At 50.3% G+C, this 13983-nt stretch overlaps 1 protein-coding gene and 1 long non-coding RNA gene across 3 annotated transcripts in view; one reads left to right on the top strand and one right to left on the bottom strand.

Moving 5' to 3' along the window:
* Positions 1 to 13983, top strand: part of CDH4 (cadherin 4) — a 482605-nt gene that overhangs the window by 455656 nt on the left and 12966 nt on the right. For both annotated transcript variants that reach the window (XM_042229909.2, XM_027976984.3), the window contains exons 8-9: positions 1250 to 1387; positions 10325 to 10510. In XM_042229909.2, the coding sequence (XP_042085843.1) occupies positions 1250 to 1387; positions 10325 to 10510 (324 nt within the window). The remainder of the gene's footprint in view (positions 1 to 1249; positions 1388 to 10324; positions 10511 to 13983) is intronic.
* Positions 513 to 7480, bottom strand: LOC132657561 (uncharacterized). The gene is made up of 2 exons (XR_009595948.1): positions 7381 to 7480; positions 513 to 6144 (listed from the first exon to the last, which is right to left on the bottom strand). It is a non-coding gene; the product is annotated as an uncharacterized LOC132657561 (long non-coding RNA).

Genomic DNA, 13983 nt, shown 5'->3' with positions numbered 1-13983 from the left:
TAGGTCTTCTGCCCATTTTTTGACTGGGTTATTTGGTTTTTTGTTATTTATTTGTATGAGCTGTTTGTATATTTCAGAAATTAATCCTTTGTTGATTATATCATTTGCAAATATTTTTTCCCAACCTGTAGGTTTTCTCACTCTGGTGTGCAAAACTTGTGTTTATTTGTGCTTCTATTTCTATTGCCTTAGGAGACTGACCTAAGGAAAAAAACACTGCTACGTTTTATGTCAGAGAATGTTTTGCTATGTTCTCTTGTAACAGTTTTATGGTGTCATGTCTTATATTTAAGTCTTTACGCTCTTTGGAGTTTCTTTTTGTGTATGGTGTGAGCGAGTGTTCTAACTTCATTTACATGCGGCTGTCTAGCTTTCCCAACACTACTTGCTGAAGAGACTCAAACGTCTTCTGAAAGGGGCCAGATAGCAAATGTTTTAGGCTTTGCAAGTAATGTAAGCTCATCACAGCCACTTAGCTCAGCTGTTGTGCAAAATCAGCCACAGACAATGTGTAAATAAATGAATCTGGCTGTGTGCCAATAAAACTTTATTTACAACAAAACAGACAGTGGCAGACAGATTTGATCCACAGGCCAGAGTTTACTGACCCTCAAAGGCCCCTTGGTGACTCGCAGCTACCCACGAAGGTGTAGACACCTTACCAGGCACTGCTCTCTCAGGGGTGCTGCACTGGTGGCTCCTGGCGAGGTCTGGCTGCAGAAGGTTTGGGGAGCCCCTTCAGTGCCCAGAAATCCACTGTCCCCATCCAGCTTTATTTGCCTTCTAAAACCCACACCTGTATCTGAACACTAACCACTCCTTCCAGGCAGCATGCAGAGAGAGTCTGCTGGTATGCAGGTAACGGGGTCGGGGGCTCAACTTTCCTTCTCTTGTTTGAATTTCTGACACTGAAGATGCTAAAGAAATGAGGTCGCTGCAGACACACATCTGGGGTCGCCTCTCTTTGCAAACTTCCACCCCAATTTTACAAAACTCAGTGTCTTACAGTCCAAGCCCCCTTTTCCTTCCTTCTAGTTTGATCCACACCTGTGAAAGCCAGGTGCTGGGATGAAGGCAAAGACCTTGCCACCCACTGTGAGTGAGGAAAATGTTCTTCCTGCGGCCAATACCCTGGGCAGGAAAGGGACCCAGCAGCAGCTGAATCCATCCAAGGAATATGTTTCTTTGAACAAAGTATAAACAGCTATACCCAAGCTGCTGCTCTGTTCTTCCCCCTTGTCCCTTCTAGAAAGTCCAGCAGTACATGGTCATCATTCAGGCCACGGACATGGAAGGGAACCTGAACTACGGCCTCTCCAACACGGCCACTGCCATCATCACGGTGACGGATGTAAACGACAACCCGCCAGAGTTCACTGCCAGCACAGTGAGTGTGTGTCCCCTCCTGAAGGAGTGGGCCAGTGGCGTTCAGACTCCAGGGGGAGGCTGAAGCGTCGGCCACTTTGGGGTGTGCTCGGCGGGACAGGCTGGGGGCTGCAGGGGGACATACATGCCAGGTCCCTCTGGAAGGACCCTCCACAGCCCACCATCAGCAGGAGGGCAGTGGGGGACACAATGTGTCCTGCCCCTTCAGGCACGGCCGGCGGGCTGTGACCAGGCCACGAGCCAGGTTGCCCGCAGACCTAAGTGCCCACAGGAATGGCCCAGTGGTACAGCCATGGGATCACGGAGTCACGGGCTCCCAATTCCTCTGGGTTCCCAAGGAGCTGTGTCCTTCAGTCCACTCACCCTGGCGTGGAGGTGCTGACGGGACAGGAACCTACACCCACCCTGCAGCTGCCTGGCCGGAAATGTGGTGGGTGGTGGGAGGGTGGTCAGTGAGGGTTCCCGGGGCACCACCAGGCCCCTCTCCCCCAGCACCAGCCTGGGCCTCTGGTCAACCTTTGGTCCCCACCAACCCCGTGAGGCTCAGGACCCAGTCATGGGAGAGGAGGCTGAGGCTCAGAGAGGCTAAGTCACTTACCCAGAGCCACAGAGTCCACCAGGCAAGCAGCTGGGAGTGGGCCCCAGAAGCTGAGCTCTCAGGGGATGGAGAGGGGAGCCCCTCGCAGTGAGCCCACGTCAGCATCCCCTCAGCCTGCCTCCCCACGGCCCCCACACTCTTCAATCCCAGTCTCGCAGTGCTCCGTGCTAGAGTCCCAGGCTCTAGGTCCAGGTGGACCAAGGCAGGAGGAGGGCAGTCCCAGCCATGAGGGCACAGTGCCACCTGGTGGGCAGATGGCAGATCGCCCTGTGGGGTCAGGGTGGGATAGCTTTCATTCTGCGGGCTCTCCACGGCCAGGGGGCAACATCCAGGGAGTCTGGACATAAGTGAGACATACCCCCCAGCCTGCAAGAACCCCAGGCCCATCCCCAAGGCAGCCCCCACACTTACCGAGTTTTTCTGTTCTCAGCATGGATCCTTGGAAACTTTCAGGAACAAATTTTCATTCTGTCTCCCGACTTAATCATTCTCTTTTAACTTGAATTTTGGTTAGGTCATTCATACACACAGCACAGCAACTTAAAGTTACAAAATGACTTACCCTGGGGAAGAGGCCCTGGTGTTTTAATTCTGTCCCTTGCATCATTTCTAGTCTTCTGTTTATGATGTGCCCTGAAGACATTTCCACATCCAGATTCCAAATGGCCTTGGAATTTTTTCAACATGCGTTTAGAAATAATTTCAAGTTCACAGAAAGGTTGCAAGAAAGGAATGGGGAATAGAACAGCCTCACGGAGAGAAGGCAGGATGGTGGAGTAGAAGGCCTCGAGCCCATCTCCTACCACAAAACTCAAAATCACAGCTGCTGAACAGTCATCCATAAAAAAGACTGGGACTTGCCAAAAGAGATTTTCTACATCCAGGGATATAAAGAAGAAACCACAACACGATGGGAGGAGAGCACTCTCACAATGTAATCAAATCCCATCACAGGAAAGGTCAGTTAAACTAAAAATTGGTTCTTTGAGACTACTACAGGCAACTATATGGCAATAAATTAGACAACCTAGAAAAAATGGACAAACTCTTAGAAAGGTACCATCTCCCAAAACTGAACCATGAAGAAACAGAAAATATGACCAGACCAATAACAAGTACTGAAGTCGAATCTGTGATTTAAAAACTCCCAACAAACAAAAGTTCAAGACCAGATGGCTTCACAAGTGAATTCTATCAAACATTTAGAAAAGAGTTAACACACATCTTTTTGAAACTATTCTGAAAATTTTCAGATGAAGGAACAACTCATTCTATGAAGCTACCATCACCTTGATATCGAAATCAGGCAGATGCTTCAAAAGAGGAAAATTACAGGCCAATATCACTGATGAACATAGATGCAAAAATCCTCAACAAAACACTAGTAAAAAGAATCCAACAACACATTAAAAGTATCAATCAATTTGAAAAAAGACGGACCTCCAGCCATGAACAAGGAGAATTCATCCCAGGGATATAAGGCTTTGTAAACATCTGCAAATCAATCATTAACAAATCGAAGAATAAAAACCATATGATCATCTCAGTAGATGCAGAAAAACTTTTGAAAAAATTTGACACCCATTTATGATAAAAACTGTCCAGAAAGTGGGCATAGAGGACACCTACTTCAACATAATAAAGGCCATGTATGACAAACCCACAGTTAACATCATACTCAGCTGTGAGAAAGTGAAAGCATTTCTTCTAAGGTAAGAACAAGACAAGAATGTCCACTCTTGCCGCTTTTATTTGGCATAGTTTTGGAAGCCCTAACCAAGGCAATCATAAAAGAAAAAGAAATAAAACTTATCCAAACTGGAAGAGAAGAAGTAAAACTGTCAGTGTTGGCAGATTACACGATCCTCTACATGAAAATCCTAAAGATGCTACCAGAAAACTACCAGAGCTCATCAACGAACTTGGTGAAGCTGTAGTATAAAAAATTCATGTATAGAAATCTGTTGCATTTCTACAAATTTACAATGAAAGATCAGAAGGGAAATTAAGAGAACAATCCCACTTAACATCACAACAAAAAGAATAAAATACCTAGGAATAAACCTACCTACGGAGACAAAAAATCCGTACTCAGAAAACTATGAGACACTGATGAAAGGAGTTAAAGACAACAGAAACAGATGGAGAGAGACACCAAGTGGACTGGAAGAATCAGTACTGTCAAAACGACTATACCACCCAAGACAATCTCCAGATCCAGCGCAATCTTGATCAAATTACCAACGGCATTCTTCACAGAACTAGAACAAGAAAGTTCACAATTTGTATGGAAACACAAAAGACCCCAAACAGCCAAAGAAATCATGAGAAAGAAAAACGGAGCTGGAGGACTCAGGCTCCCTGACTTCACACCATACTACAAAGCTACAGTCATCAAGACACTGTGATACTGGGACAAAAATAAAAATATAGACCCGTGGAGCCGGACAGAAAGAAAGAAACCCACATACACCTATGGTCGCCTAATCTATGACAAAGGAGGCAAGAATATGCAATGGAGAAAAGACAGTCTCTTCAGTAAGTGGTGCTGGGAAAACTGGACACCTATGTGTAGAAGAATGAAATTAGAACATTCTCTAACATCATACAAAACCTCAAAATGGATTAAAGACTTAAATAGAAGACCAGACACTGTAAACTTCTAGAGGAAAACATAGGGAGGACGCTCTTTGACATAAATCACAGCAATATATCTTTGGATCCATCTTCCAGAGTACTGAAAATAAAAACAAATAGGGACTTCCCTGGTGGTCCAGTGGCTGAGACTCCTCACTCCCAATGCAGGGGGCCCAGGTTCAATCCCTGGTTAGGGAACTAGATCCCACATGCCTCAACTAAGACCCAGAGCAGCCAAATAAATACATATTTCAAATAAATTTTTTTAAAAATGGGACCTAATAAAACTTTAGAGTTTTTACACAGCAAAGAAAACCATAAATAAAAGGACAACCTATGGAATTGGAGGAAATACTTGCAAATGAAGCAACTGACGAGGACTTAACAAATAGCTCATGTGGCTCAATATAAAAAAAACCACCCAATCAAAATATGGGCAGAAAACCTAAGTAGACATTTCTCCAGAGAAGACATAGAAATAGCCAAAAGGCACATGAAAAGATGGTCAACAATGCTAATTAGTAGAGAAATGTAAATCAAAACTGCAAAGAGATACCACCTCCCACCAGTAAGAATGGCCATCATTTAAAAGTCTACAAACAAATGCTGGAGAGGCTGTGGAGGAAAGGGAGCCCTCCTACACTGTTGGTGGGAATGCAAACTGGTACAGCCACTATGGAGAACAGTATGGAGGTTCCTTAAAAAACACTGAACACAGATCTAGATACTATCCAGCAATCCCACTCCTGGGCATATATATCTGGAGAAAACCATAACTTGAGAAGAGGCACATACCCCAGTGTTCACTGCCGCACTGTTTACAACAGACAGGACATGGGAGAAATCTAAGTGTCCACTGACACGGGAATGGATAAAGGTGTGGGACATACGTATGATTCAATATTACTCAGCCATAAAAAAGAGTGAAATAACCATGCACAGCACAGGGATGGATGATGAGCCATAGTATGTGATCACAGAGATGATCACAGTCCTTGAAGTCAGACAGAGAAAGACAAACACAGTATGATATCACTTATACGTCAAATCCAAAAAATGATACAAGTGAACTTATATACGAAACAGAAAACAGACTCAAGGGACTTAGAAAACAAGCTTATGGTTGTCAAAGGGGAAGCGGGGAGAGGAGTTCTGGACTAACTACACTACCATATATAAATAGTATAGAATATATATACACTACTATTTATGAAATAGATAATCCATGAGGACCTACTGTATACCACAGGGAACGCTACTGAGCATCTTTTAACCTATATGGTGAAAGAATCTGAAAAGGAATACACACGTATATGCATATAACTGAATCACTTTGCTGCACACCTGAAACTAACAGACACTGTCAATCAACTAGACCTCAGTTAAAAACAACAGCCACTCACGCGACCCCACCAGCACCATCCTCCATACCTGCTGCTCCCCGTAGACCTGCCCACAGAATTCCTCGGAGTGGCTGGACAATCAACCATACGTTGTGAAGCCTCGTGTTCCAACACCTCGTCCTAAGAGGAGAGTTTTCCGTCAGGGAAATGGCTGCTACCCCTTTCCCACCAGAGACACCTGAGACCCAGAGGGTTACTTCTGGGCTACCTGAGGTCCCCTGCTCGCCTGGCCACCTGCTCACCACACCCCTGTCCTCTGAGACCCTCCCAGCTCCCGTGTCCTCTGCACCTGCCAGCTCTCGCCCACCCTGGCTTCTGCAGCTCCAGAGGGGGCCTCGACATGGCCCCTACACCCAAGCTCCTGGAGGGAAGGTCCACGGGGGACGACTTCTGTCCACTGTCCCGAGCCCCCGTCTGGCTTTGACAGCTTGGCCTCCTGTGGCTCTTCATGCCTTTAATCTTAACCTCATCTGCCCTTCTGCACACCAGCCACACTGCAAACACCCTGAGCCCCCAGAAAGGCTGAATCCTGGGTGACTCACAAGGAAGCAAAGGGGAGGGGGACAGGAGAGGGAGGAGAACCATCCTGACTCCCTGTGTGCACCAGGGCATCTACACAAAGGCAGGGGGATGACCAGTAAGATATCCCCAGGTCCATACGCACCTGTGAAGAGTGGGCAGCCCAGGAATTACACTGAGACCCCGGCCAGGGGCTGCATATGACCAAGGAGGCACCCTGGAGCATGTTCCTGGGGCCCAGTGGCAAGCAGGACCCCAGGACACGGTCTGCTGGGCTCAGTGGGGGCCGGTCACACCCCCACACACAGCTGGGCTATTTTTATCAAGTTTAATCAAGAACAATCAGCAGAAGCTGAAGAGATGGGAGGATGGATTTGCATGATCCGATTCCTAAACGTTAATTGAAAGTCATTTTCCCTTTGCCTGCTCTGGGCCTGCTCTACGGTTGCCGCCCCTGCATGGCTTTCCTGCTGTGAGAAGGCCACTGACCTCAGCACTCCCTGGGGGCAGGGCTGAGCCCCCAGAACACACCCCCACACCAAGCCCCAGTCCTGGACCGAAGCCCCGAGACCCAGCCTCCTCACCACCCACACACAAGCCCACAGGAGGGCCTCCTGGAGTCAGGAAACCCCTTCTGCCCCCAGAGTCTCTCCTGTTGTGTGACCTTGGGCTGGTGGCCAGACCTCTCTGAGCACAGGAATGTCTTCCCCTCTTTACACCTGAGTGTTACACAGCTCAGGGTGAAGCTGGGAGCATCTACTGAACTTCAGGGAAGTTTGTTCTCTGCCCTAAAAATGCCACCAGGTGGTACCTGACCTCCATCACAAGGGGCCTGACCTGGCAGTTGAACAGACAGGGTTCCAGCTCTGCCTTCAGCAGGGAAGAGGTCAGGATGGAGGCACAAGAACGTTCATCCCAAGTCCAGTTTCCTCATCTGTTAAAAAAAAAAAAAAAAAAAAAGAGGAGGGTGGTAAAGGTGGTGGTCAGAGAAATTCTTATATGTTGATACAATCAAATACAACAGAACCACCTGAAACAAACAGGACGTGACGTGTCATATTCTAATGTGGAAAATCCTCCAAATAGATCAATCACTGGAAAGCCAGTGGACAGGACAGGTAAAGAGTGTAACGATTCTTTCCTTGTAAATAAACTGTATTATATAAATACCAAAAGAGGCCAGGAGTCCTGCAGGTACATAGCTGTAGACTGTGATAGGTTCGTTTTCACTGTGTTTGACTGGATGACTATTCCCCATCCAAGGCAAGTGTGAATAAAGTTAGGTTAAATATTTTTAAAAGGGGGACTTTCCTGGTGGTCCAGTGACTAAGATTCCACACTCCCAGTGCAGGGGGCCTGTGTTCAATCCCTGGTCAGGGAACTAGACCCCACATGCCACAACTCAGAGCTCCCATGCCACAACTTAAAAGATCCCACGTGACACAAAAGGGCCCACGTGCCGCAGCTAAGACCTGGCACAGCCAAAAAAAACACGTATCTTTAAAATGGAGGGTGAGCTTATGGCAGGGTTCCCAGGGTTCCCTGAAGATGGAAGAGAAGACAAGCCCCAGTACCCCCTTTTCTGGAAAGGGGGTGACCAAGCCTACCTGTGAACCACAAAGCCAGGGAGGGACTTCAAGGTGTCTTAATGGCTGAGGGTCAGGTCCTACCCTGAGCCAGCGTCATGGGCATGTCCCCGCATTACTCACGAACTCCTACCACAGCACTGCGAGGAGGGGTGAGGCTGCAGCATCCCACCTGGCCCTTGGCGCCAGGCTCCTCCCGAGGGTGGAGGAGGATGGACGTCAGCCCCCCAGTCTCACCCCGTTATTATGAGCCATGGCTCCCACCTGTCAGCTCCCGATTCCAAGCTCGGCAGCCAACAGAAATCGCTGCAGTCTCACCGGACAGGAAACTAAACTTCAAAGATTAAAATCACCAGGACATTATGCCGCCCCCACCTCTGACCCCTTGCACCAGCCACCCAGAGCTCCATCCCCCTAGGCCCATATCCCCGAGCCGGGACTTTCCTCCCTGTGGAGCCCCCAGGGCCTCACGTGTGGAAAAATGAAGAGAAGAGAGAGGAGCCTGAAAGTGCGGGGTGGAGAGGAGAGAAGAGACTGGAAACCCCAACTGCAAATAACAAAGAAACTGAAAAAATATATATTAAAATTATTGGAATGTCACTTCCCAACAGAAGCGAACTCAGCCCCTCAGGCCCCAAGGCGGGCAGGGCTCCACTACATCCTGGCTGGACAGGGCTGCCAGGACAGATCCCCAGGCAGGAGCCAGGTCAGGGCACTCTCCTTGCAGTTCACACCCTCGGCCATACCAGGCTCCCGGGCCCTGGGAGAAGGTGGCAGGAGGGGGCAGGTCCTCAGACCTGAGCCGAGATAGGACCAGTCGTGGCTTGAATAGGGGGCACAGAGCAACATCTCGGGGCTTGGCGTCCCCCAGGGAGTGGGGGGCAGGCTCTGTCATCTCCGTCTGCTCGGCCCAGCTGAGGGGTCGCTGGGCTTCCCTGTTCCCCCCAACTCTTGTGCTGCCATGACCCTCCCTTGAGAGGAGCTGGGGTTGTCCTGGAAGGCCCAGGCATGAACAGGAAATCCACTTGCCTCTGGGGTGGGTAGGTGTGAGTGGTTCTGGATTACCAATCAGCAAGGCAAGAAATCCCATTCCAACGCTCCTTAAATCCTTCCCTTCCCAAATATCTGCCTTAGTATCCCATGGGGCATGGGGGAGGCTTTCCCTGTGCCTGAAAACCCCAGAAATTAAATTAAAACCTCATGATGGCTAGAGGAAGTCTGACAAGAAAATCCTAAACCAGACTTACCAGCTTAAGGCCCTTCTTTGTCAACCTTTATTAAACCTGCATGAATTAAAATACCCTTTTCCAATAAACTTCACCTGGAAGTCAGTAACCACGGTTAGGGCTGCGCTGCTGTGAACACAAGGAAGCCAGGGCTATTTGTCCAGGTTTGTGCCCAGCTTTTGTGGCTCAAGAGCACACTGTGTGGTCAAAGGACAGTCACATGACTTGCAGGTCCAGTGTAAAGTAAGAATGCAGGGCCCTCATTCACGAATTAGGAAGAATTTCAAGACTGACACAGAGCATAAATCCAGCCCAGGACTCTCTTGAGCTGGGCCATGTCTGCACAGCAGTGATTCTCACTGGTGAGAGGCACTCAGCTTTCTATCAGCACCTCAGCACCAGCACCAATAGCCACGCACACTCACACGCACTTTGCCTGCCCATCACCACTGCTGCCACGTGAACCACACTCACTGACGGGGATGGCTCGAAGCCCTAACTGAGCTGTGACAGGAAAGAAAAAGGGCCAAGGCTCCGTGACTGGTCGCCTGCCCAGCCGCAGCCGCTGACCGCAGGCCCCAGGGACCCAGGGGCGATGAATTCAGTTCAGGACACCCTTTGCAGCTGCCGCCTTCTCCTGTTCATTTCCCGTCTCACAAGCACATTTTACTCTCTCATAAGCCCCAGGTACCGGCACTGGTCCCCAGCTGCATGGAGCAGGGCAGCGTGAGGGGACTTAGGGGAACAGCCTGGTGTGGGGGTGTCACAGGCGGGGCTCAGTATGCAAAGAAGTCTGGGCCTCTCTGGACGCCCCTGGGTCGGCAGAGACGTGGGACGGGCCGACCCCTGGGGATCACCATGTGGAAGCAGCTGAGGGCAGAGAGCAGCCCCCAGGGTGGGCAGAGGGCTCTCCAGCCTCTCCAGGCTTCCACGTGGGTTCCTCACACTGTCTTTTCTGACACCCTACAGTACGCAGGGGAAGTCCCGGAAAACCGCGTGGAGATGGTGGTGGCGAACCTCACGGTGATGGACCGAGATCAGCCGCACTCCCCGAACTGGAACGCCGTCTACCGCATCATCAGTGGGGACCCCTCGGGCCACTTCAGCATCCGCACAGACCCCGCCACCAATGAGGGCATGGTCACCGTGGTTAAGGTGGGTACTCCCTCACTTCCCGCCCCAAGACAGACGCAACAGAAAGGATGAACCCCCAAGAGCCAGGGTCAGAGGCAGCCGCACAAGGACCGGTCACATGACCCCCAGGACGCTGCCAGCCTGACCTGCCATTCCCTGCCCCGCCACGAGAGAACTCTCCCATCGTCTCCCCACACCCGGCCTGAAGCTCCAGAAGCTCGAAAGCCGAGAATCGGCCCCTCCTGCGTCCCCTCAGAAGGCAACAAGCCTTGTCAGGGGCAATGAGCAAGCTGTGACCCGGTGCCCGGAGAAGGGTCAGGGAGGAGGGAACACCAGGGAGCAGGCCAGCTCAGGGGTTGCAGTCCCTCCTCCCCCTGCAGCTCCCAGAGCAGCTTCCCCTGGAGCCTCCTGACCATGGGGGCAGTGCGGCTCCCGGGCACCCCACAGGCTCTAGTGCCCCCTCCCCAAGAGCCTGCACCCACACCGGGCCACTCCCTCTCGGGGCACAGACCGGCCCTGGGCTTTGAGCAAGGGGTCGTGGCCATGTTGGCCAGAGACCAGCTGAGTGTGTCAGGCTCTGATTGAAGGGTTGGAGCAAATCACCTATTGATTTCCCCATTACAATTGATTATTGATTCCCCATTACAAATACGCTTTCCTTTCCCTCCTGTGGACTTTACCAGCCATGACCGTCCTCTGGACGGCGTCTTCGCTCACATGGTGGCACAGTTTTAACACAAACGCAGCATTATGCCACGTCCTCCAGGAATACGACCTGACACACACATGGAAGAAAGATCACTTCCTCCAGTGACTTGCTCACAGACGAAATCACTGTAATTCTATGAACAGTGTATTCAAGCGGAGCGGCCCCCATTTTACTCAGGGGGGCCCTGGGGGAGGAGGTGGAGACCTGGCAGCCGCACAGGTCTTGCAGGAGGGGGCAGGGGGGCCTCAGCCATGAAGAGGTTAGTGCTATGAGGGATGAGATGCCTTACTGGGAGCTCTGGGTGGGGGGGTCTGGGAGACACCCCTTCTATTGGCAGATAAGACCACGCCTGCAGAGGATAAGGGTCCCCCCAAGGTCATCGGGGGTGGTGAGGGGACAGTGGGGAGGAGATGAGGGTGTCGACCCCAGAACCTCGATGTCTGCCGCCACCTCTAGGCCCTCCTGTGGGCAGGCACCCTAAGCCCCCTTTCCACGCCCACCCAGTTAGATTCCTTCTTAAACTCCTTCCTGTGCTCCATAGCTTGTTTAGTAACAGAGGCTGAGAAGGCATGAGTTTGATGCACCAGGCATTATGACTACATGCTCACAGAAACCAAGGCTGAGCTGCGGTGGGAGTCCAGACAGGGCGGGGGCACCTCAGCTGGGCACGCAGGGGGCCCACCTCCAGCACCCACTGGTCTCACGGGACCACCGGCCCCACGAGGCCATCAATTCCCCTCTAAGCAGAGATGTGTTGCAGTACTTATCACAGACGTTTCCAAGGGCACTTAGCCGTGAGAGAGACAGGAGTGCCCGCGCCTGGCACTGCAATTCTCTGGTTACTAGTGTCGCTCTATCCATGCTTCCAGACCTTAGGATCCCCTCCTCTGCTCTCCTAACTATGTACTGCTACGGCCCCTGGCACGGCCAACCACACCTCTGCAGTCTCCAGCATGTGTCCACACCTAACTTCTCTCCATTTTCCTAAAACCGTCTCTTTGCTGTGCCGTTTTTCAAGTCTGGATCCCAAAAGGGTCCCAAGGCTGTGTTCGGTTGCATCATCTCTTGAATTTCTCAACACCTAGAACATCCCCCCCAAACGCCAACCTATCACAGACTCGGGGTCCGTGGTGCCAGCTCTGTCGATGGCTTCCTCATGGCACATCTGGTCCCGCATTTCAGAGCACGTGCTTCCTGACCATCTCGAATCTTTCACCCATTCATTCACATGAACACTTCATCCAAACTGAACGTGGGATGGTTTTACTTAACTCCATTGCGTTTTATACTTGATCTCATCTCTCTTACACTGAAACTCTTGGTTGGCTCCAAACAATGTTAATTGTTAGTTTACTTGAACCTACAACACACAGTTGTCCCTCAGCGTCCATGGGATGACTGGTCCCAGGACCTCCAGCTCAGGGAGACACCAAAATCCACAGATGCTCAAGTCTTTCATATTAAATGACACAGTATTTGCACACAACCTGCACACACTCACATATATTTTAACTTATGATACCTGATACAATGCCAACGCTGTGTAAATAGATGCCTGTGTGTGGCAAATTCAGGGTCTGCCTTTCAGAAATTTCTGGAATTTTTTTCAAATATTTCCAGTTGGTGGTTGGTTGAGTCCACAGATGTGGAACCCATGGATATAGAGAACCGACTGTACATAAAAAGCTTTAAAAATAACAAACCAAACATCACTGTTAACACCAGGAAGACCAAATGAATTTAAGACTTTTCTGCAATAACTGTTGTCCTCAGAATAAATCCCATGAAGGACTCACAATCTTAATACTGTCCTAGTCACTAGAAGTCATTATTTTCTTGGAAGTTGTACTACCATTGAGCATCACGACTCAATGGACATGAATCTGAGCAAACTCTGGGAGACAATGGAGGACAGAGGAACCTGGCATGCTGCAGTCCAAGGGGCTGCAAAGAGTTGAACACGACCTAGCCACTGAACCACAACAACAAGACTTTATGTGGCTCCAAAAATCAAAGCTATATGGCAAAGCATGCAGCAAACTCATGCCCCCAGACTCCCCTCTATCGGGTCCTTCCCTCTGCTCGGGGGTGACCATTTTTACGAGGTTTTTTCCCCCTCTTTTCAGCATTTCTTTCTACAAGCAGGTGCATACACAAATCCACACTCCTCTCCCCCTTTTACACATGAGGCAGCAAACGGAGGACATTGCCTTTCCGGCTCACCAATCCATCCTGGAGGTCTCACCACTTCCGTGTGCATTGCCCTGGTTCTTACAGCTGCAAGTGTCCCCACTGTGTCGACACGGCTCGTCCACCCACCAGTGCCGTGGAAACCGGGGCATCCTCCATGAACGATACTGAGGATGCTGTGGTGAACGTTCTTGGGCACATGCTTCCTCACATGCATCCAAGCAGAATTATTCAAGTGCAGTCGCAGTGTGACGTGCTGCTTGTTGTCCAGTGAGACTGCTGCGAGCTCTGCCACAAATAATTACACGTCTTGGGGCCCCAGGTAGTTCTGTGCAGCTTTAGTCTTCCTCAACAGGTGAAGATGACCCCACAGGCCAGCCACACCTTGCAGACCACACCAGCACTTATCAGTCAGGGTCCTGACACCCAAGACGTGTGTGAACTGGAAAGAATGTTCATGCAGGGGCCCACACAGAGGTGAAGGGCCTGCAAGCCCACAGAGATGAAGGGCCCACATGCCCTCAGGGGCTGGTGTCCTATAACTCACCCCTGACCCGCTGGGTGACAACTGAAGGACGTCCTCTCACAGCTCTGG

The sequence above is a fragment of the Ovis aries genome, chromosome 13 (assembly GCF_016772045.2).
Source record: "Ovis aries strain OAR_USU_Benz2616 breed Rambouillet chromosome 13, ARS-UI_Ramb_v3.0, whole genome shotgun sequence".
Lineage (NCBI taxonomy): Eukaryota > Metazoa > Chordata > Mammalia > Artiodactyla > Bovidae > Ovis > Ovis aries.
Note: the sequence above shows the minus strand (reverse complement) of the source record. Positions and strands in the feature narration are given on the sequence as shown.